Source organism: Leuciscus leuciscus (assembly GCF_965113295.1).
Source record: "Leuciscus leuciscus genome assembly, chromosome: 10".
Taxonomy (NCBI): Eukaryota; Metazoa; Chordata; class Actinopteri; order Cypriniformes; family Leuciscidae; genus Leuciscus; species Leuciscus leuciscus.
The window spans coordinates 42,023,208-42,046,729 of record NC_138734.1 but is presented as its reverse complement, the minus strand read 5'-3'; the positions used below and the strand labels follow the sequence as shown (position 1 = coordinate 42,046,729).

The 23,522-nt window shown below is 37.3% G+C and overlaps 2 protein-coding genes across 2 annotated transcripts in view; one reads left to right on the top strand and one right to left on the bottom strand.

Annotated features, from left to right (window-relative positions):
• c18h3orf33 (c18h3orf33 homolog (H. sapiens)) overlaps positions 1 to 23,522 on the bottom strand; it is a 466,419-nt gene that overhangs the window by 17,364 nt on the left and 425,533 nt on the right. The window lies entirely within an intron of this gene.
• gmps (guanine monophosphate synthase) lies at positions 2,502 to 22,879 on the top strand. Its single transcript, XM_082181665.1, has 16 exons — positions 2,502 to 2,741; positions 5,542 to 5,720; positions 8,256 to 8,370; positions 9,580 to 9,677; positions 9,810 to 9,913; positions 10,047 to 10,240; positions 11,236 to 11,401; positions 12,003 to 12,154; positions 12,447 to 12,620; positions 13,705 to 13,810; positions 14,600 to 14,715; positions 15,230 to 15,355; positions 17,582 to 17,697; positions 18,496 to 18,626; positions 19,633 to 19,805; positions 21,103 to 22,879. The coding sequence occupies exons 1-16, from the start codon at positions 2,715 to 2,717 to the stop codon at positions 21,202 to 21,204; spliced, it is 2,079 nt and encodes a 692-aa protein (XP_082037791.1). The 5' UTR covers positions 2,502 to 2,714; the 3' UTR covers positions 21,205 to 22,879.

Sequence of the window (23,522 nt, the reverse complement as noted above, 5' to 3'; positions counted from 1 at the left end):
CACGCACACACACATTCACACAATCACATATAATATATATATTATCACCGATATATTATTGAATTATTAGTTATTACAATTTAAATTAGCTGTTTTCTATTTCAATATATTTTCCTGATGGTTAAAGCAAATTTTTCAGCAGCAATTTCTCCAGATTTGGTCAAGAATAAACATTCTTATTATATTATATTTGTTATTACTGATTAATGTTTTTGTGGAATCTGTGGTACATCTTGTGATGGTCATGGAATCTTTTGTAACAGTATTAATTTCCTTTCTGACAATTTAATGCATCTTTCCCGAATAAAAGGTTTTGTTTTTTAATTTTTTAATTTTGACCTTACTGACCCCAATCTTTTCAACAGTAGTGTAAACTGAAGGCTATATTACAATATATTATAATAAAATAGTTCATATAATAATCCAACCCAGAACCTCTTTACTGTATACTAAACTAGTAGTTGTTTAAAGGAATCAGTGTATTCATTATTAAATTAATGTAATGAAATACAGTAAAAAAATTAAAGCTAAATATGGTCTACTTTTCAATATACATAGTAAAAAAGTCAAACAGTCAAAGAGATCTTTATGTCATATTGCAGATTTATATTGGTTTCACTGTGTGTGAATGAGAAATAAATTATAAATAATTCACTGTCTTCCACCCGGTGCTTCTCAAAACATATTACTGGCTCATATTAAAATTGAATGACTTTCTAAACACCAGACCAAACTAAAGTCATAACTCATGTGACCATGGCCTGAAATAGCGGTCCCATTCTCACAAGGCCACAGATGCATTGACAGGGAAAAATATGCACTTGATTTCTATGATACACATATATGCATAATGTAAGTAAACACTGATTATAAATATATATATATGCTGTATGATACATGTCGTTCATAAAAATCATAAAATCCCATACAAAGCAATGTGTTGTTTGAGTTTTTCGAGCTGTTTTATGCTTTCACTGTGAAAGAAGAGATCAGAGATAATGAATGACTGGGTGTGGGGAGCCGCGTGGAATCAGTAAAGGGGTTTAAATGCATGTGACAGAGGATGTTGAATAAAGACATGTGACCAGACGTGTGAGTGTAAACTAACTCAATCTTTCTCCATTAGCAGCCACTGCCATTTTCATTTATGTCAGCAACCAGTTTAGTTGCTTCTGTTTTCTTGTCCAAATCAAAACGACATAAATGTACTCATATAAAGCTTACAAAGCAGCGAATGCCAAATAATATTTTATTATTTTGATAGGCTACTTAAAATCAGAATCTCAGGGCAAACATTTAGTTGTCATATTATCAAGCGGTGCAAAGTCAACATCATGATGAATGTTAAAAAATTTTTTTTGCTAATGAACCCAAAACTTTATGCAGTGCATACGCTCTTAGAAATAAAATGGCGCAAATTTAAGCTGTCTGACTTTACCCTTTCAAATGTTTCTAATATATTTAGGTACTATTATGTATTATTTAGGTCCAATATGTACCTTGGTATGCAAAGTACAACGGTGAATCATTTGTACTGCTTTTGTACCTTTTTTCTCTGCGAGTGTATGTCTTACTGTTTCCTTTAATTGTTAAATCATCAAAATCTATATATTAAAAGTTGGATAGCGTATGTGTCCTACTTTACTGCGATCCCACAATGAATATAGCATTTAATTTCAGAATGTTGATTGTAAATCATTCAGTGAACCTCTCCTATTAAGAGATTGTAAAATGGCCTAATGTTTACTCTAAATTGTGACAACACATATCACATTAAAACAGGAAATAAGATGAATTTTATGAGCAACCCTTTTTCACATTTCCGGGTTTCTCAGAAGCAGAAGTCGTCATGGTTGGGTAATCTTCTAGCGGTGAATGAGAGACTAGCCTACATTAAATATATTTTTCGTGTTGCAAATTCTATTCTATTCTATTCAAATTCCAATTTGCTTAAATACCCCCTTAAATATTGTTTTAACAACTTTAAAAAAAAAATATTAATAAAAATAGAGAGAGATTGATAATGGCAGTCAGAACATAAGAGAGAAAGATGCCAAATTTACCGCCACTCCCACAGCCACTTTTTTTTATTGATTTGATGTAAATGTAATATAAAACAAAGTATAGTGTTATCAATGTACATACATTTAAAAAAATATATATATAAAAAAACGTTGCCGGAATTATGATGATGACCGTTAAACCGCGTCGTCACAGTCTGTGAAAAAGGTCCAAGGTTGTGTTTAAAATTTAATTAATAAATTAAACCAACAGTTATTTGACCCAAACATGGGTTGAAACAACCCAGCACATTTGTTATGTGTTCAAATCATAGACTGTAAAAAATAGGTTCAAATGAGATCTGAAATGATCTCGAGTTAATCTGAGTAGTATACGTTTAAAAATATGTTCCTTCAAAAGTACTAAACGATTCGAGCCAACAGAAACTTTTCTCTGACTCTTAACGTCAAAACTCCTCCCTATCAGACAGCAATCACACACCACACGACCACGAGCAGGCTGAAGATACGGTAACGGAGCTGTAGTAGTAAGCAACCGGCCAGCAGGAGAGAGAGAGAGAGAGAGAGAGAGAGAGAGAGAGAGAGAGAGACCGTCAACGAACGATCACAAGGAAGAGAGAGAGAGACCCCCGCTGAACACGCTCACAACAGAAACACGGATAGACAGGAGTGTCCGCTCCACATCACGCACTCATGGCACTGTGTAACGGGGATACCAAGGTCAGTAAACCGGCCTAAGCATGGCTCAGAACCCAAACTCTTCTGCCCGTCCTTGTGCGTATCACCGGTTCTCGCTACCGGTTTTCCCCGTTCACACGCGGCCTGTCTGCGCTGGGAAACTTAGAGCGCGCGGCGACCCGGCTGATTTTTGTACTTTTATTAATGCGCATTTGCCCTTATGGATGATTTATGTGCTCGGTCTTTGCCTACAGCACTCCACCGGCTGATGTCGTGGTGCTGGATGTGATATTACTGAGAACATCACATGCCCCGGGCGAAGCTCGCAGCGCGCGCAGCTCAGCTCGCGCATTCGGTTAGCCGGGGCTCGAGCGCACAAGCTAATGCTAGTTAGCCTCAATCAATGTGACATGCTGAGCTTCCACTGCTAATGAGGTTTTAAAGCTGTGGCTGAAATCAACAGACACCTGTGAAACACCTATGAGTTTCATGCAGCGGCAAAGCATTTATCGCGTATATCGCTGTGAAAAGTTGAGCTGTTCTGTGTTAACATGCTAGTATGAGTGTGTACAGGCCAGTGCATTTCCATACTGGAGAGAGTGGGTCATGTATGTTTGCTATTTGTTTTATCTTTGCATATTACATGACTGTTAGTTAATGCCTTCACTCTTCCAAGTGTTTATGTAAATATTGTTTTTTTTAATGCGTTTTTCCGGCATTTTATTCTCTTTTGAGTCAGTTATAAAGTGTTGTTTTCTTGAGCTCGCAAACCACGTGGGAGGGTTTCGCACTTATAAACTATAGTAAGAAATACACGGGTTCGTAGTGCGTACTCTGACTTTTATGAAATGATGGCTGATCTATTTTTACCTCAGGGTTCTGAGTTAAGATTGATCATACTTGATACTATACAAGTATATACTCCATATTTGGAGGCCATAAAAATGTAGAAATATTACCAACCATAGGCAGTTTTGTACTTTAGAAAAAGAGTAGTGTGGTTAATGCCAAAAATGGCCAGTATGAAATCTAAATAGCAGGCTGTCAATTTTATCACTGATTGAATTTAATATTATTAAATATATATTAAATATTATATTAATTTAATAATAATTAATATTAATGTTTTATTTTATATATAATAATAATAATATTTAATATTATCAAATATATATTTAAATATTATTAAATATAATATGAATTTAATAATATATATATATATATATATAACAATATTATATTTATATTCAATATAAATATTGAATTTATATATATAACAATATTAATGTATTTATATTTACAAACAAATATACTACAAAATAAATGTATATAAATATGTGTGTGTATGTGTGTGTGTGTGTATATATATATATATAATTATGTTTAAAATATTTTACCACTCATTTTACCAAACCAGACTAAAAATGGCAAAATATTGGCTGATTAATATGCCACATGCCTAATATCAAAAAAATTTAAGAAAGACTACATTCAAAACATGTGTCTGCATTAAAGGGGTTCTATAAGTCTTGATTTAGTTTTTTGGGGTGTATTAGAATATGTTTTCATGCTTGATTGTTCAAAAAGCGCATTCTTTTTCACATATTTTATATTTTTTACAGCTCACCTCTCCCCAGTCTGGTTGACTGGTCGTTTTCGATGAAGCCCCTCATTCCGAAATATTAAATGTGCTGTGATTGGTTTGTTGGCCAATAGCTGGCCAGTGTGTTGTGATTGGCAGCGCTTAGTGGGTGTTTGGGAAATGTCCCGCCCCTTCATAACCGTGAACTCGGATGTAAATAGTGGCGTAAATTTCAAACCATTTCGAACCTGATTCAGACCCTGACAATGTTAACGAATAAGAGGATCGTGCTGAACGGATTTCAAGCACAGACTTTGACACGGACAAACTTTTTCCGGGGTGGAAAAAACAGAGACAGCACTCTTCATCTTCTCTCACTCTTTTATTGCGTGTCCCATGGGCGGAGATTATTTAAATGAGGAACATTATGGCTTCATAAGATCCGGAAAAAACGCGTTGTAGTCCAAACGAGCCGTTCATTGTCGTTCTTGAAAAGTGGATTCTGTTAAATAAAATATCTCCCTTTGAAGTGAACTTTGAGCTTTGTAACCTTGCAGATCTTTTTTTATGCACAAACAGCAACATAATACACAAACTAAAGTTGAAAAAGCATAATAGGACCCCTTAAATTCACACTCAGGCTGTGTCCGAAAACTCAAAAATGCGTTCAAATATAATGTCATTATCTTCATCTTATCGATTTTTGAAGGCAGCATAGACGCATCCTTCGCTGACGTTTGATATCCCACAATCCTGTGCTTTCCATTCTGTGACAGTTGAGCTAAAAAATAAAGATGGCGTCTGAAAGTTGCGTTTGCTGGTCAGTTTGTGTGTACAGTAAATGTATGTTTTTGACCAACGTTTTCCACTTCTGATGTCATTTCTAGCAAGAAATTACTATTATAGTACTTGTATATTAGCTCACTGATCACCAAAGCTTGCTCTATTTTGCTCAGAAGTCATCAGTTTCGTGAGGTGCCTTCGTGCGCAAACGCTGCCTGCATTGCCAACAAGTCAGCTGCCTAAGTTTTCGGACGCAGCCACAAAGTGCAGGGTCAGGCTGTAACGGTTATAGATGCATTACATGCAACATTACCTTCCTGGGAGTCATGTGACTACATTTATCAGAAGCAGCACATCTGTAGTCTCCAGTCACATGCAAACATGTGCCTTTAAATGCATCCCAAATTACATTAGAAGCGTTTTACTTGCCTAACATGGGGAATTATGTAACACGTGTTCTTCATTGTGTATCTGCAGCTGGATATCGTGGGAGAGCCTAAAGATGGCTTGTGTTCCTACGAGGGTGCCGTGGTGATCCTAGATGCGGGAGCGCAGTATGGGAAAGTGATTGACAGGCGGGTGCGCGAGCTGTTTGTCCAGTCTGAGATTCTGCCTCTGGAGACGCCAGCCTTCGCCATCAGAGAGCAGGGTTTCAGGTGAGCCCGTCCATGCCAAGTCTTGTCAGTAGATGCTGTTCGGTTCTCATGTTAAAAAGTGCAAGGGACGCCTAATTGAATTGCAAAGCAGACATGTTTGATATGGTAACCGACAGGCTTTAGTATCTGAACTAACACTGTGAATCAAAGGCTTTCTTCCCTTTAAATGCAGAAGACATCAGAGTTATTAACCATCATTGCTTGAAGCGCAATTTTTGAAGGCACTGTTGGAGACTGCAAACTATGGAAGCTTGTTTCCACCACAGAATAAAACATTTTAAAAGATAATTGCGACTTTTTATCTCACAATTGCGAGTTTACATCTCGCAATTCTGACTTTATTTCTCAGAATTGGTAGATATAAAGCCAGAATTGCGTGAAATAAAGTCACAATTGCGTCTTATAAAGTCAGAATTCTGACTTTTTTTCTCAGAATTATGTGATATAAAGTCGCAATTGCAGGTTATAAAGTCAGAACTGCGATATAAAGTCGCAATTGTGTGTTAAGTCAAAATTGTGTGATATAAAGTCGCAATTGCGTGTTATAAAGTCCGAATTATGAGATATAAACTTGCAATTGCGAGAAATATACTTAAATTCTGACTTTTTTCTCAGAATTGCATGTTTATATCTCGCAATTCTGACTTTATAATACGCAATTGGGAGATATAAAGTCAGAATTGCATGATATAAAGTCGCAATTGCGTGTTATAAAGTCAGAATTGTGAGATATAAACGATTCTGAGGTAAAATATGTAAAGTCCGTCTTTTTATTCCTTAGAATTGGACTTTATATCTCACAATTCTGACTTTATAACACGCAATTCTGAGAAAAGATGTCAGAATTGCGAGATATAAAGTCGCAATTGCGTGAAATAAAGTCGCAATTGCGTGATATAAAGTCAGAATTGCGTGATGTAAAGTCAGAATTGCGTGATATAAAGTCGCAATTGCGTGATATAAAGTCAGAATTGCGTGATGTAAAGTCAGAATTGCGTGATATAAAGTCAGAATTGCGTGATATAAAGTCGCAATTGCGTGATATAAAGTCAGAATTGCGTGATGTAAAGTCAGAATTGCGTGATATAAAGTCAGAATTGCGTGATATAAAGTCGCAATTGCGTGATATAAAGTCAGAATTGCGTGATGTAAAGTCAGAATTGCGTGATATAAAGTCAGAATTGCGTGATATAAAGTCAGAATTGCGTGATATAAAGTCAGAATTGCGTGATATAAAGTCAGAATTGCGTGATATAAAGTCGCAATTGCGTGATATAAAGTCAGAATTGCGTGATGTAAAGTCAGAATTGCGTGATGTAAAGTCAGAATTGCGTGATGTAAAGTCAGAATTGCGTGATATAAAGTCAGAATTGCGTGATATAAAGTCAGAATTGCGTGATGTAAAGTCAGAATTGCGTGATATAAAGTCAGAATTGCGTGATATAAAGTCAGAATTGCGTGATGTAAAGTCAGAATTGCGTGATATAAAGTCAGAATTGCGTGATATAAAGTCAGAATTGCGTGATGTAAAGTCAGAATTGCGTGATGTAAAGTCAGAATTGCGTGATATAAAGTCAGAATTGCGTGATATAAAGTCAGAATTGCGTGATATAAAGTCAGAATTGCGTGATATAAAGTCAGAATTGCGTGATATAAAGTCAGAATTGCGTGATGTAAAGTCAGAATTGCGTGATGTAAAGTCAGAATTGCGTGATGTAAAGTCAGAATTGCGTGATATAAAGTCAGAATTGCGTGATGTAAAGTCAGAATTGCGTGATATAAAGTCAGAATTGCGTGATATAAAGTCAGAATTGCGTGATATAAAGTCAGAATTGCGTGATGTAAAGTCAGAATTGCGTGATGTAAAGTCAGAATTGCGTGATGTAAAGTCAGAATTGCGTGATGTAAAGTCAGAATTGCGTGATGTAAAGTCAGAATTGCGTGATGTAAAGTCAGAATTGCGTGATATAAAGTCAGAATTCTGACTTTATAAGACGCAATTGCGACTTTATTTCACGCAATTCTGACTTTATATCTCGAAACTCACAATTGTGAGATAAAAATTTGCAATTATCTTTTAAAATGTTTTATTCTGTGGCGGAAACAAGCTTCAATACAAACATATTTTGTTACTGTACAGTTATCATCATCCAGCTGCTGCTCTTTTAAAACCAATTCTAGAAATGTGTAAAACACCAGTCGGTAAAGATAAACCACCATAAGTTAGTCTGTCGTTGAGAGAACACAGTGTGAGTTCATCGAGTGCCGTGTGTTCCCCCTGTGAGAACCTAAGAGGAAACAAAGCTGATGTTTTCCTGAACATTGAGACTGAGAGAAAGACAGAGAAACCCACAAGTTGGAGAGATAAGTGGATCACATGATCTGGCCTTTGCATTAGAACTTTCCCAGTCTCAATGATTCGACAGACACAGACTCTTTCCATCTTTCTCAGCCATTTGATATTTTTGTAATTATATTTTGGTTAAGATAAATTGGTTTATAATCAGTATATCAAATTATTGTCTGCTATGTTAGGGCCATTATTATATCCGGAGGGCCGAACTCTGTCTATGCTGAAGATGCGCCCTGGTTTGATCCGGCCATATTCACCATCGGGAAACCAGTTCTCGGAATCTGCTATGGAATGCAGGTGAGAAACAAAATTATTATTAATAAGAATAATAATACAAATTATTATCATTATTTAGTTTCAATTTTTTTTATTTTATATTTTAATATTAATAACAATAAAATCAAATTAATGAAATACACTACCAAATACACTAGTCAGTAAGATTTTGTTAATGCTTTTGAATTCCCTTCTGCTCACTAAAGGTGCATTTTTTTTAATCACAAATACAGTAAAAACAGTAATCTTGTGTTTTCTATTGTTATATATTTTAAAGTGTAATTTATTCCTGTGATCAAAGCTGAATTTTCAGCATCATTACTCCAGTCTTCAGTGTCACATGATCCTTCAGAAATCATTCTTATATGATGATTTGATGATCAAGAAACATTTATGATTATTATCAATATTGAAAACAGTACAGCTTCATATTTTTGAGGAAACTATGATGCATTTTTTCAGGATTGTTTGATCAACAGGAAAATATTCAATAGAACAGCGTTTATACGAAATTGAATATTACGGTTACTATATTATTATTTTTGGATATATAATATACAAATAATATATAATAATAATAATATATTATTATACTAAAATATTATTTTTGTCACTTTAATGTGCCCTCGCTGGAAACAAAAATATGAATAAAACAAAAACAAAAATCATACTGACCCCAAACTTTTGAATGACAGTATTTAAGTTCTACAAAAAATATATAAAATAAATACACTTAGTATGTCAACACATTTTTATAGAATGGAATCAATGGACATTTTTATTAATGGACAAGGTTTCTCCTGGAATAATTGTAGAATTTTCGATCATATATTAAAGTGAAAAATAATATGTAATTGTTGTTATTATTACTGTTGTTGTTGGTATATTTGTATGTTTTTGTATATTGATTGTTTTTTAAGACAAATTATTGTTCAATTATTGTAAACAATGTATTGAAGTCATATTGTAATCAAAGTTATTTTTTAAAATTAAAAATAATGTTGATTGCCATTAATATATCCATTACTGCTGATGTGGCGATAAATCATAAATAAAGAAATACTCTTAGTGTTTTTTAAGAGAAATTATTGTAAACAATGTATTGAAGTGATTTTGTAATCAAAGTTATTTTTCTAAATTACAATAATGTTGATTGCTAGTAATATATCCATTACTGCTAATGTAGCGATAAATCAATAAATACACTTTTTGTTTTTCTGTGTCCGCCAGATGATGAATAAAGTTTTCGGAGGTACGGTGCACAGGAAGAGTGTGAGGGAGGACGGCGTCTTTGACATTGCGTTGGACAATTCCTGCTCTCTCTTCAGGTACGCTTCCCTTTATGATGTCAGCGAGCAGGTTTTTGTGCTGTCGTAAACGATGCCCCCCCGCAGAGAAGTGAGGATAACAGTGGATCGCACTGCAATATCTTGTGCTGAAACTCTTTTGTGTGTTTCAAGGGGGTTGCAAAAGGAGGAACCCGTTCTGCTGACACACGGAGACAGTGTCGACAAAGTAGCAGAAGGATTCAAGATTGTTGCACAGTCTGGAAACATTGTTGCAGGTGGGCGGACCGGAGGACATCCTAGACGTGCTTCATATCCTAAAAAGGCATTTCTGAGCGTGTCTGGATGCTTTGTTATTGCTTGTGAGTGTTTGTGGTTTAAGACATTTCCCGCGTTCATCTCTTGTCTCAGGCATTGCTAATGAGCAGAAGAAACTTTACGGCACTCAGTTTCACCCGGAGGTGGATCTGACTGAGAGGGGGACGGACATGCTACGCAACTTCTTGTTTGAGATTGCCGGCTGCAGCAGTAACTTCACCGTACAGAACCGTCAGCTGTCCTGCATCAGGGAGATTAAAGAGAAGGTGGACAAATCCAAAGTTCTGGTATGTACCGTCAAACCCCTTCAACCTGACATTTAAAACAATCATTGGTCAGTTATAGGGCTGTCACTTTATGTGCAAAAATCGATTGCACAATCGATCGGACCGACCAACACAAGTTTCGAAAACAAAAAGAGGGGATCGATTTTAACGGCCTTCTCTCGGAGCGGAGATTTGGATTTCCTTATTTGGAAAGCGGGATGATGCATCCGCTCAGAAAGCCTCGTCACATACGTGGATACGCCTACGTCATTACCAAAGTTACCCATGCAGATAGGCTGGTTATGTCTAGACACACATCTAATTTGATCACTTGCAATTAAACGAGTGGACAGTCAGCCTGAAAAGATCTGAAATGAGAAATGATTGTACCTGCAGTCTGAACATGGCCATAGATACTATAATAGTATATAAATGATGCTAAAATAACACTGTTATAGTGGCACAGAAATCATTCTCTAATTATAATAATTAACAGACTGGTATTGAGTAAAATCTTTGATTTAATGTGTGTGTGTGTGGTGGGGTACTGTTATTGTGGGCTCAATGCGATATTGATCTTCCTTTATCTATTAAAGGCCTTTTTGTTTGATTGAAGGCACATGTGTGATTAGTGCCATAATACTCTAATTTGTCTAATTCTCTGTTAATTGCTGTTGCTCCAGGCTGTGTGTGTGTGTGTGTGTGTGTGTGTGTGCGAGGGCAACTAATTAAAAATGCCAATTAGTTACTGCTCTTTCCTAAAGCAAGGTGATTTCCTCACTTAGCTTCTGCCAAGTGGGTCTTCTCTCTAGAGAGTGAACGGACGATTAATATTGGATTATAATCTATTAATGTACATAATATTATAGCAGTTTCCCCCCCTAAAGTCATATCTGGTGTACTGTTTATTCTGTCTATTTGAACACTTGTGTCTATTGGATGTCTTGTTTACAGTTACAAGTCCAAAGTGAGTCCTAAATCATGATGTGTGTGTGTGTGTGTGTGTGTGTCTGCAGGTGTTATTGAGTGGGGGTGTGGATTCCACCGTGTGCACGGCCCTGTTGAATAAAGCCCTAAACCAGGAGCAAGTGATCGCTGTTCACATCGACAACGGCTTCATGAGAAAGAGAGAGAGTCAGAGTGTTGAGGAAGCGCTGACTAAACTCGGCATCAAACTCAAAGGTAACATTCAGAAGGTTCCTTTTGGTAAATTGTTTAGCATAAATTGATTAATGTATGTATTGCATTGTTTATTCATGCATTATTAAAATGTATTTATTGCATTTTATTAAAGTCTATTTATTAATTGAATTAATACATTTTTTACAAGAAATGCACGATACCAATTATTCAGAACAATATCTGTCAGTAATCTGTCGCGATACATTTAGGAGCATCAATTTATTGCCATTTATTGATTGAATTTTGTGTTAAAATGGAAGTAATTTGAAAGCTAAGACTTTGTTTCCTATCAGAAGTAACAGAGCACAAAGCTCTTTTTAATTATTGAATGGGAACATTATACAAATAATGCACTATTGTCGCATTAATTTCGACAGCATTAAATTCACCACCAGACGTTGTCTTTACACACAGACAGTACGAGTTGCAGTCTGACATGTTTTCCATCCCCTTTTGATTGTTTTTAAACAAAAGTGAAAATAATTGCTTTTGTCGGCTGATGATGATTCTTGCCCGATATGTCGGTGCATCCCTTCATTTTAACTTGTTCTGAAACACACATCAGTGTTGTAACTATAGCATCACTCTCTCTGCTTCACAGTTGTTAACGCAGCACACACCTTTTACAACGGCACGACGACCCTGCCAATATCAGAAGAGGACCGCACGCCCAGGAAACGCATCAGCAAAACACTCAACATGACCACCAATCCAGAAGAGAAGCGGAAGATCATTGGGGATACATTTGTAAAAGTGTGTAGCTGTGCTTTTGTAGATGACTATCTGTCCGGCAGTAACTGAATTGATGTCGTCATTATTATCAGATGGTCCTGTAATGATATTAGTGTAGGGATCTGTCGACTTCAGTATTGATTCGCCTAAAATGTCTTGTGTACACATTAAACAAGACTTCGCCTGGTGAATAAACCTATTATAGAGCTATTATAAGTCTCTTGAGTTGCGAAGTGATCTGAATGTGTAGCGGACTATAATATGAGCAAGTATGGAGCAGAACAGTGAGTCCTGAATGTGCCGTCTCTCACAGGTGGCGAATGAGGTGATTGGAGAGATGAATCTGAAGCCAGAGGATGTGTTCTTGGCTCAAGGAACGCTCAGGCCAGATCTTATCGAGAGCGCGTCTCACCTTGCGAGTGGGAAGGCAGAAATGATCAAAACTCACCACAACGACACAGAGCTCATCCGCAAACTCAGAGACGAGGTAAAGATTTAACATCAGCCAAGTTTGTGTTGCGCAATGGTGCCAACGTGGCGTTTGCAGGTTCGAGTCCTGCCTGCAACATGTCCTAATACAAGGCAAACCTGTCTTTCCTCATTAATGTCCCGTAACTCTCCATTGTTTAATTTCCTAATGATTTTTTAGAATAGTTAAACACTGTGTATTTATAAATGGTTAGATATTTGCATTTCATATTATTAGCATTTGACCAAAAATCAAGCTCAAATGAAGTTAAAAGGTTTTTGATCCATGAATGTCGGACATATGGATTTTGTCCTGTCATTAGAACGCAAAAATTTCATTGGGCGCTCAATTTTTTCTGTCATTTGTCCAAAAACTCATGTAATAAAAGATTTAAGACAGATTGGCTATCGACAACAAATGCTGGACTAAAACACTCTTCTCTGTTCCTCAAATACATAAAACATTAGCCTTTATATAATAGTGTTTAATAGTAGAGTAAATAAAACACTGTATTTATTCAAACAACCAGTTCTTTATTTACCCTCGTCACACTTCATTCACGATAGAGGCGGAGTTATGAGGTTTGACTGACAGGTTAAGAATCCAATGGAGTTACGAAGTTTAGTAACAAGCTCTTTTTAATATTTCTCATTGGTTAAATGTTTGAAAAAACGCACAGGCAGGCATAAAGGGTGACCAATAGTAATGATTTATGAAGAAATAAAGAATATGGAGAGCTTTCTGCCTGACTGCGATGATCATTTAACTTTTGTTACAGTGTTTTAGCATTAGAGTGAAAAAATAATAATTAAAATAAAATATTCTTTCTCCTCACCCCTCCTCTTTAGCTTGGTAACTGGATACTCCTTAAATTTCTTTAGCCCTGATGCATGTGAATTTATTTATTTTATTTAATATTCTTACATTTATGCAGTTTCTTTTGTCCATATAGGTGAAGTCAAGCAGGGAAAGTGTTTTTATGTTGTGTTTGGCTGCGGTGTGACAGAATAGAGGCACGCGATAGGGCGTCTCTTCCTCTTCATGTTGAAGAAACTGTTCAGAACTGTCGTTTGCTGATTCTTCTGAACGTTGTGCCCTTCAGGGTAAAGTAATTGAACCACTGAAGGATTTCCACAAGGATGAAGTGAGAGCACTGGGTCGAGAGCTGGGACTCCCTGAAGAGATCGTCTCCCGACACCCCTTCCCTGGTGAGACCATCACAAACCTCCAAAATCCCTGTTTCTGCTTTATTATAGTAGTTAAAACAAATTGCATAAGTTGTCAATTTCAAGTGTTCCTTTCGGACGTACTTCATACGCCATGTTGTCATTATCATGTGACCTACTAGCATCAATTACGTCGCTTCACTGTCATTCTCAAATCCTCTCCCGTGGCCTCATGGGATAGTGATGTGTCCTTTGTATGCACACTTCAGAATCGCCAGAAATAGCAGGTCATCATATTTATAATCATATAATTAATCAAATCTACAAAGAGCATTCACACATTTTATTTAGCAAGGATGCATTTAATTTAATAATTTAATTAAAAGTGAATAAGACTTTTATAAAAATAAAAAATAAATTCTTTCTATTTATAAAAGAATCCTGCAAAAATGTGTTATAGTTTCCACAAAAAGCAGTAAAAGCATTTACAATATTAGTAATAATCAGAAATGTTTCTTGATCATCAAATCATCATATTAGAATGATTTCTGAAGGATCATGTGACACTGAAGACTGGAGTAATGATGCTGAAAATTCACAGGAATAAATTACAATTTACAATATATTCACATAGAAAACGATATTTCACAATATTACAGTTTTTACTGTATTTCTGTTCAAATAAAAGCAGGCTTTGCAAGACTTCTTTCTAAAACAAAGATCTTACTGACCCCTAAAATGTTTAATGGAAGTGTCCATTTTGAACGTTTGATGTGGCGATTAACGTCTTCTGAAATGTGCTTTGCTGAAACTGTGTGTGATGTGTTGCAGGTCCGGGTCTGGCCATTAGAGTGATCTGTGCTGATGAGCCTTACGTCTGTAAAGACTTCGCCGAGACCAACAACGTCCTGAAAATCATCACAGACTTCTCTGCCATGGTCAAAAAGGTGTGTGTGTGTGTGTGTGTTAAAACATTGCTTCTTGTTGGATCTGACCTTACGTAATTGATCTTTTCAACTTCAAGGTGCAGTAAGTGATTTCTGAGAAACACTGTTGAGATCTGAAATCTACTTCTTCCAATTATATTCCTCTGACCTTTCTCTCCACCCCCTTCATGAGTGGACACGCCCCCTATTGCTGATTGGCTAAAAGAGTGTTGTGGTGCTCGGTCTGTTTGGTCCGATCCACTTTGTTGTTTTCTCCTATTTACACAGCCAGGACTATGTACAAACACAATATCTTTTTCAGCACACACACAGAACAGACATCTAGCAAACATTCACAAAACTGTTTTGTTTTTGAGTTGATTTAAGGCGTTTCTCAGAAATCGCTCACTGCACCTTTAACAGTAAGTTTTCTGATTAAGTTGAAAGTGGACACTTGAAAGCACACACAGTCGTTCCTTTGGATTATAAATAGCATGCTATAAAATATCAATCCTTCTGATGTTAATCCATCCAGCCTCACACCCTTCTTCAAAGAGTGAAGTCATGCATATCAGACGAGGAGGAAGAGAAAATCATGCAGATCACCAGCCTTCATTCACTAAATGCCTTTCTGCTGCCAATCAAAACTGTCGGTGTACAGGTAAGCCTTGTCATCCGCCAATACTCTCTGACATAATCATGATGTGAGCATAAGAATGATTCACTCAATATTTTTAGTTCGTTGCATTGAACAATATGTCTTTCACTGGTCCTGACACATAGTGGTGTGCATGCAGTCTCACTTTTCAATTACAGATGGTATTGTAGAATTGCTCTTAGAGTCAGCCATGATTCATTTATTCCACATGCAAAAGTGTCCAATAACAGGGCAGGACATGGTTGGTGACTCTTTCCATGTCAAATTAACCCGCTTTTATGAGGTTACTATTTGACTTGAGTCTTAATCACTGATCTTTATAAAAGACTCGGTTGCTTATTTCGTTCTAAACTGCCGGCAGGCAAATTCTCTGGCTTTTAACTAGCATGTCAGTGTACATAGGAATTAAGTGTTATATACTGGTGAGCCAAAATATTATGACCTGTCACAGATGAAGCAAGATCTCCTAACAAGACCACATATTAAGGTCTGGGTAAATTAGATGGTTAGCAATGAATCAGCTCTCGTACTCAACCGATCGTTATGGCAAGGCGACTGGGTCAGAGTATCTCTGAAACACAAAGGCTTGTGTGTTGCTCTTGGTGAACACCGTGTATTTATAAATGGTTAGATATTTGCATGTCATATAATTAGCATTTTACCAAAAATCAAGCTCAAATAAAGTTAAAAGGTTTTTGATCCATGAATGTTGGACATATGGATTTTGTCCCGTGACCGTCATTATTGTCCAAAAACTCATGTAATAAAAGATTTAAGACAGATTGGCTATCGACAACAAATGCTGGACTAAAACACTCTTCTCTGTTCCTCAAATACATAAAACATTAGCCTTTATATAATAGTGTTTCTTGAGTAAACAAAACTCTGTATTTATTCAAACAACCAGTTCTTTATTTACCCTCGTCACACTTCATTCACGATAGAGGCGGAGTTATGAGGTTTGACTGACAGGTTAAGAATCCAGTGGAGTTATGAATTTTAGTCACAAGCTCTTTTTAATATTTCTCATTGGTTAAATATTTGAAAAACTCACAGGCAGGCATAAAGGGTGACCAATAGTAATGATTTATGAAGAAATAAAGAAGATGGAGAGGTTTCTGCCTGACTGCGATGATAAACGCCAAGGCTTGTGTGTTGCTCTCGGTCAGCAGTGGTGAGAGTTTACCCACAAACCACAAACCGGTGACCGGAAACCAAGGCTCATTGATGCACAAGGGTAACGAAGGCTATCCCGTCTGGTCTGAGCCAACAGAAGGTCAACACTAAGTCACACAATGTTAATGATAGCTATGAGAGGAATGTGTCACAACACAGTGCATTGCACTCTGTGGCTAATGCGTAACTGCAGACCAATCAGAGTGCCTACGATGAACCCTGTCCACCACACTGCTCACTTGTTTTAGGTTCAATTTATATCATCTCCAAAACAACAAACTCTAACTCTGTCTGGAAGGCAGAATGACCTGTCTGGCTGCATAGCGCCAAAATGTCAATTTCTGTGGTTAGCCTTTCAAACATACTCTTTCATTACACACACACACTCACACTTACACACACTCACACACACTTACACACACACACTTACACTTACACTTACACACACACACACACACACACACACACACACACACACACACACACACACACACACACACACACACACACACACACTTATTCGCTCTCTACTGCTTTGTTTAATTCTGATGTTATTTATAGTTCTGCATCAAAGAGCTGTACTTTCAGTGCTGGACAGTCTGTATCATATCAGCATATAGAGTGAGCGTTCCTCTGCTGCCATGTGCACGGCTCATGATGTTTGTATTTATAAACAGGTTTTCAGTCCTAGTGCTAGAGGAGGCTGGTTTACTTCTGTTCTCACTCACTGGTCCAGACAGAGCCGTCTGCGTCTCACCACATTGGCTGATGATGCATGGCTGGGTGTTCCTCTTACAAACAGCCGTCTACTAAACCACGGCTGTGCTAAAATTACCCCGGTCTCCAGACTCTGAGCTGGGACATGCTGACACACAGGGGGCCAGAGAGTTTTAAATACCGTGCACTGTATTTATGCAGGTTGTTGTTGTTGCTAATGGTTAATAGTTAAACAGTTGGTGTGTCTTCTCCACAGCAAGGATGTACTCATTCTGCACAAATGTTTAAAATGGATATTTTGGGCTGAACATGATTGCATATGATCCGTGTGTACAGGGTGACTCCCGGTCGTACAGTTACGTGTGTGGGGTGAGCAGTAAAGAGGCTCCTCACTGGGATTCACTGATGTTCCTGGCCAGACTCATCCCACGGATCTGTCACTCCATCAACAGGTAATGACACATCCGTATGTCACTTTGCTCCACCAACCATGTTGAAGAACTATGGGGAGTATTCATTGTCCCCTCATATCCCATTGTCCCATCCACCCCTTCATTGTCCTTAATACTTTTATTTAGAAAGGATGCATTAAATTGATCAAAAGACATTTATAATGTTACATAAGCTTTCTGTTATCAAATAATCCTGAAAAAAATGTATCAAAAATATGAAGCAGCACAATTGTTTTCAACATTCATAATAATCATAAATGTTTCTTGAGCTGCAAATCATCATATTAGAATGATTTCTGAAGGATCATGTGACACTGAAGACTGGAGTAATGATGCTGAAAATTCAGCTTTGATCACAGGAATAAATTACATTTTAAAATATTATTAAAGTTTCACAATATGCTGAATTTTTTATCAAATATTAAGTGCAGCCTTGGTGAGAATGAAGTCCTTTTAATTATGTGTCTTTAAGGGATAGTTCACCCAAAACAGAAATTCTGTCACCATTTTAATCATCGTTATGTCGTTCAAAACCCGTTCATCTTTGAAACACAAATAAAGATATTTGTAATGAAATCAGAACGTTTTCTGTCCCTCCATTGACAGCTACGCAACTACCACTCTGACGCTTCAAAAAGTTCATAAAGCGATCGTAAAACGAATCCATATGAATTGAGTGGTTTAGTCCAAATTTTCGGAAGAGATTAGATCGCTTTATATGATGAACATGAACTATCCCTTTAATATGTGTTCTGACGATGTCCCTCTTGTGTCCCTTGTTCATCTCTTCCTTTGCAGAGTTGTTTACGTCTTTGGGTCACATGTTAAGGAGCCGCCCACTGACATCACGCCCACCTTCCTGACCACTGGTGTACTGAGCACGCTAAGACAGGCAGATTTTGTAGCACACTCCATTTTAAGGGAGTCCGGTAAGAGCTGGCTGTCTCCACTGTCTGCTTTATTATTGTCATAACCTTTACATGAGTAAACAGTCCCACCACAGCTATGGCTACTGCGAGCGCTGTGTAAACACTCGTACCACAGTTACGTCTCGAGGGGAAAATCTGCTTGGTTATGGACAACATCAGTCAAAGACAACAAATGTTACTGTTGTTCTGTTTTTATACCTATTTAAAGTTATGATTATCATCTGGTGTGAACAGGCATCCAAAAAAAGTCCCACACTCTGACAAGCCACATTTTTTTTGGACGCTTGTGGACTGTCTCGCTTTTGTCGGCAGTAGTAGCTACACATGACATCATCGTTGTCTTTTTCCCGTTTTATGACGGGTGGCAACCAGCATTAAAGGAATAGTTCAGCCAAAAAATGAAACCTATCCCATGATTTACTCACCCTCAAGCCATCCTAGGTGTATATGACTTTCTTCTTTCAGCCGAACATAATCAGAGTTATATTAAATAATATCCTGGCTCTTCCAAGCTTTATAACTGCAGTGAATAGTGTCTTCAAAAAGTGCATCCATCCATCCATCATAAAAGTAATATTTCTGCCGAAACTCGACTCTCCTGTGAACTGTAGATTATAAAGTTTTAAATATGGATATTTTTCTTACAGAAACCCATTGCTTCGCTTCAGAAGGCGTTTATTAACTTACTTTTATGATGGATGGATTCACTTTTTGAGCTTCAAAAACTTGGGCACACTTCAATGGCATTACAAAGCTGGGAATGACCAGGATATTATTTAATATAACTCTGATTAGGTTCGGCTGAAAGAAACTCATACACACCTAGGATGGATTGAGTAAATGATGGGATCATTTTCATTTTTTGGGTGAGCTATTCTTTAAGGTGCAATACCTCCACCTGCTATGTTGGCATGTCAGCTAGACTAGATTGTTTATGTATACATCACTGTTTATGAATGCTGTTTATATACTAGCATAACCGTTCTGTATTGTGCTTTACATCCAGGCTACTCGAGTAAAATCAGCCAGATGCCGGTCATCCTCACCCCACTGCACTTTGACCGTGACCCGCTTCAGAAGCAGCCGTCCTGCAGACGGTCCGTCGTCATCAGAACCTTCATCACCAGCGACTTCATGACCGGCATCGCTGCGACTCCAGACAACCAGATCCCTGAAGAGGTGAGAGACCAGATCCTCCATCCACACACTAACTACGGTTGCGCGATATCGGGGAAAAAACATACATTACGATAAATATTGCGATATAAAAACAATTTCACCAGATGAGTTGAATAGCTCTATTTGAAAATAATTAATCATTCTAAAATAATTGGGGTGATTTTTGAAGAGGAATGAATCTGTGTAGAAAATTATAAACAAATTGCAAGCATAGCTAAATACAATAAAATAAAGATATAATTGAAATAAGCAGTGGTTTATGTTTTTCAGGTCAATCTAACAGTATCCAGGTATAGAAATTGAATAATCAAATGTAAAATAACAGTCTTCACTGTGTAAATTAAATATAACTAATATTATTAATTAATACGATTTATCAAAGTAATTTTCTCTTTCTCTTTTGTTGTTTGATCATCATTGGTGACACAAACAGCTCATGTACATTAGGCTGCTGTCCCTTTAAGACGAATGCACAGACCTATTATAAATGACACGCATCCGTTTCCTTTCTCAGTTGTTTACAACACATAACCGACTGTGTTTACGAGGATACTCCCCGAGACGGCATTATACGTGCATGTGTCCGTTTAAGCTCACAAGAAAGAGAAAGAGAACTGAATTCGGCGTTCACAAGTGTTCTCGCTCTTGATGCCTGACTCGACACATGCAAATTATAAACTTTTTTTGGTTAAACTTTGCAAATAATCCACGAATCACATGCGTTCCGAATCTGGGTACAGCTGGCCCGTACGGATCAACTAAGATGCCTATACATCCTGCGATTTGACGATTGACAGACTGACTATAGTCAGTAAGACTGAGCATCATGGTAAAATCTCAAGAGTATCCACTATACGTCCGACTGACTGCACTGTATTCTTCCTTTTGATTCTAAACTGAACTTAAATGGCTCTGGGAATCGGGTAAGAGAAAAACATAAACCACTTAATTGGGGAAATTGAAAGATGCAAAATAAGATTCACCGGTGTTTTGCCAGATGAGAAGTTTATTCTATGCATCATCTTTTTACTACTTCAATTCATTCCTTTTATAATTGCTTTCATTTTGTGTTTATTTTCTATGCAAATCACTTTGAATTACCATAGTGTGAGATTTCAAGTCCTTTCTATGTAAAGCACTTTGAATTGCCATAGTGTATGAAATGCGCTATATATATAAACTTGCCTTGCCTATTGCGGATGCACACGTCACGATATCGATGCTAAAACGATATATGGTTCAGCCCTAACACAAACCCATCATTCCCATCCACTAACTCGTGCTCCTCTGGCCACAGGTGGTGCTCAAAATGGTCAACGAGATCAAGAAAATCCCCGGCATCTCGAGGGTGATGTACGACCTGACGTCCAAGCCCCCGGGAACCACCGAATGGGAGTAGAGCTGTGGACTCTTGTACCTTCAGATTTCTCCTCGTCGACTCCTCTTCTACCTCCCCCCCCCCTCTCCCGGTACTGTAACATTCCCCCCCGAACCCCCTCGTCTCCACTCCCGCGACCCCTTTAGGCACGCCGCCCTGGCATTGTCCCAATGAGACCGGAACATTCCCGACAATGGCAGGTTGTACTGTGATCGGCGCTAAGCTGACATCGCTACTTCAGTCCGGCCACTTTTTTTGGGGTCGGTTGTAATATTATTGGTATTATAACTGTTGTTGTTGTTATCCTCTTCACCGAGAATAATGATGATGATGCATTGGATTAGTTTTTTGTATCAGCGCTCTGTGTTTAATGCATTGTGACAGGTCACTCCTCCATGCTTTCTGTTGTTACAAGGCGGTCTTCTGTCCATGTGCAGCACGACACGAACAAAACCACCTTCTTCTTTTTGTAAAGCAAGCCGCTTTCTGCCTTTTAAAAGCTTGTTTTCTCTTTCCCAGTGTTGATTTGGGTTTGGATTTGTCACCTGAGCTCCTCTATGGAAGTGGCAGGTGAAGATTAGCAGTAGTAGTTCTTTAAACCGTGACCAATCGAAGTTTATTTGCCAAATACAGATGCGATCAGAGAGCCGCTCTCCACGCTGTGGACGGGTTGGCTCATCACAGAGGTTCTGCTGTGAAGGAGACTCTCCTAAATCTGGAGGCTTCCTGAAATTTGTGCCTGTTTTCTTTTTTTTATTTCTTTTCTTTGGGGGATACTTTGTTTTTTCAGGGATGTGAGTTTATTTTATGCTGCATTGTTTTCTTCTCTCATTTCAAGAAAAGGATTAATATTAACATTTGAATAGTGCTAAGTGTAATATCTGATGTCTGCATTTTAAATGAGTTTGCCTGGGCTGGTCTTACAAACGCGTAAGATCAACAGTGTACTTATTTTCACCGATAAAGGCCTTGGTATTTTTTGTGCTTTGTAGAGCAATAGTGTTTCTGAAGGCAAAAGGAAAAGAGATTTACGGAGGGAGGAAGAATAGGTGATTGACAGGGAAGTTCTCCAAGTCCTTTTTTGAGCTAAGTTGGGCTTAAATGAATTTGGACGTTGGATCCTCCCGTGTGTGTGTGTGTGTGTGTGTGGCCTCGTTTTTAATATTCCACTCCTTTAACTGAAGGGTGTTCTTGTCTGTATAGAGAGAGGGCCGCTCAAATGGCGACCGGTGTCCGACCCTCTGTCTAATTTATGATGTAGAGAATTGTTGTGAAATGAATTACATGCTCGGTATTTATTGTCTTCAAAGATTTAATTTCAAAACCTTCTGTTGTCACGATAGCATAAAAACTCAATGCAAGATGAACTTACTCCCTTGTCTTAATTGCTCTTAATGTCTTTTTCTCAGTGTCACATTTATCATGTGTATATTTTACTTGTCTATTAAAAATACAACTAACAAGTTAAGTGGGTAAACTGCAATATTACACATATTCAGTTTAATTTATGCAATTCTATGTTGACCCCCCCCATGCCTCTTTTTTTTTTTTTTTTTTTTTTCATGTCTAAACATGAACAATGCTGTTTTACCTTAGTATTGTGCCTCAGACCAAGCCACCGCATGCAGTTTGAAACTGATATTTGTATAATGCAAACTGAGCTTTAATAAAGAACTCTGTGTTCAGATTTCTCTCATCACAAGATCATTCATTCATTCATTGATGATTACTGTACATTAATTGCATTTGATTCATAAGCTGGGATAGCTAATTAAAAATAGCTCAAATATCTAATACTAGAAAATATGGTGCAAATCACATTACAAATAGACCTGTACAAATGAAATTATGATGCTGCCATATTTTCTCCATAATTTGGCTCCAAATCTCAGGTGAAAATGATCATTTTGACCATCCTCCACACAATAGTGGATTACTCTGTACATATTCATCCACAGCATTTCACATTTTGGCTTTCATCACTATTAATTTTTGTCTTTCTTAAGAAGAAATAACAAAATCAAAAATTGTACTTTCCAAAATGACTCAATATTAATTGTCATGTTCACAGCAACCAGGAATCAGTCACAGATCAGTGTTTATTGATTCTATATACTGTTATAGTGTTTAGTATTATTTTGAATAGCTTCCAAGTTCTTTTAAGTTTTTCATCTATTATTTAGATTTTATTTTGGCTTTATTTCAGGTCAAACAAACATAATTGGTCATTTATTACGAAATCTGGTCATTTACTGGGTTAGTGTTGAGGTTCAGCACGAGCTCAAAAGCGCCCGCTAGTGGACAGTCACTATTGAAGCCCATTGCATCTTAATCCAAAG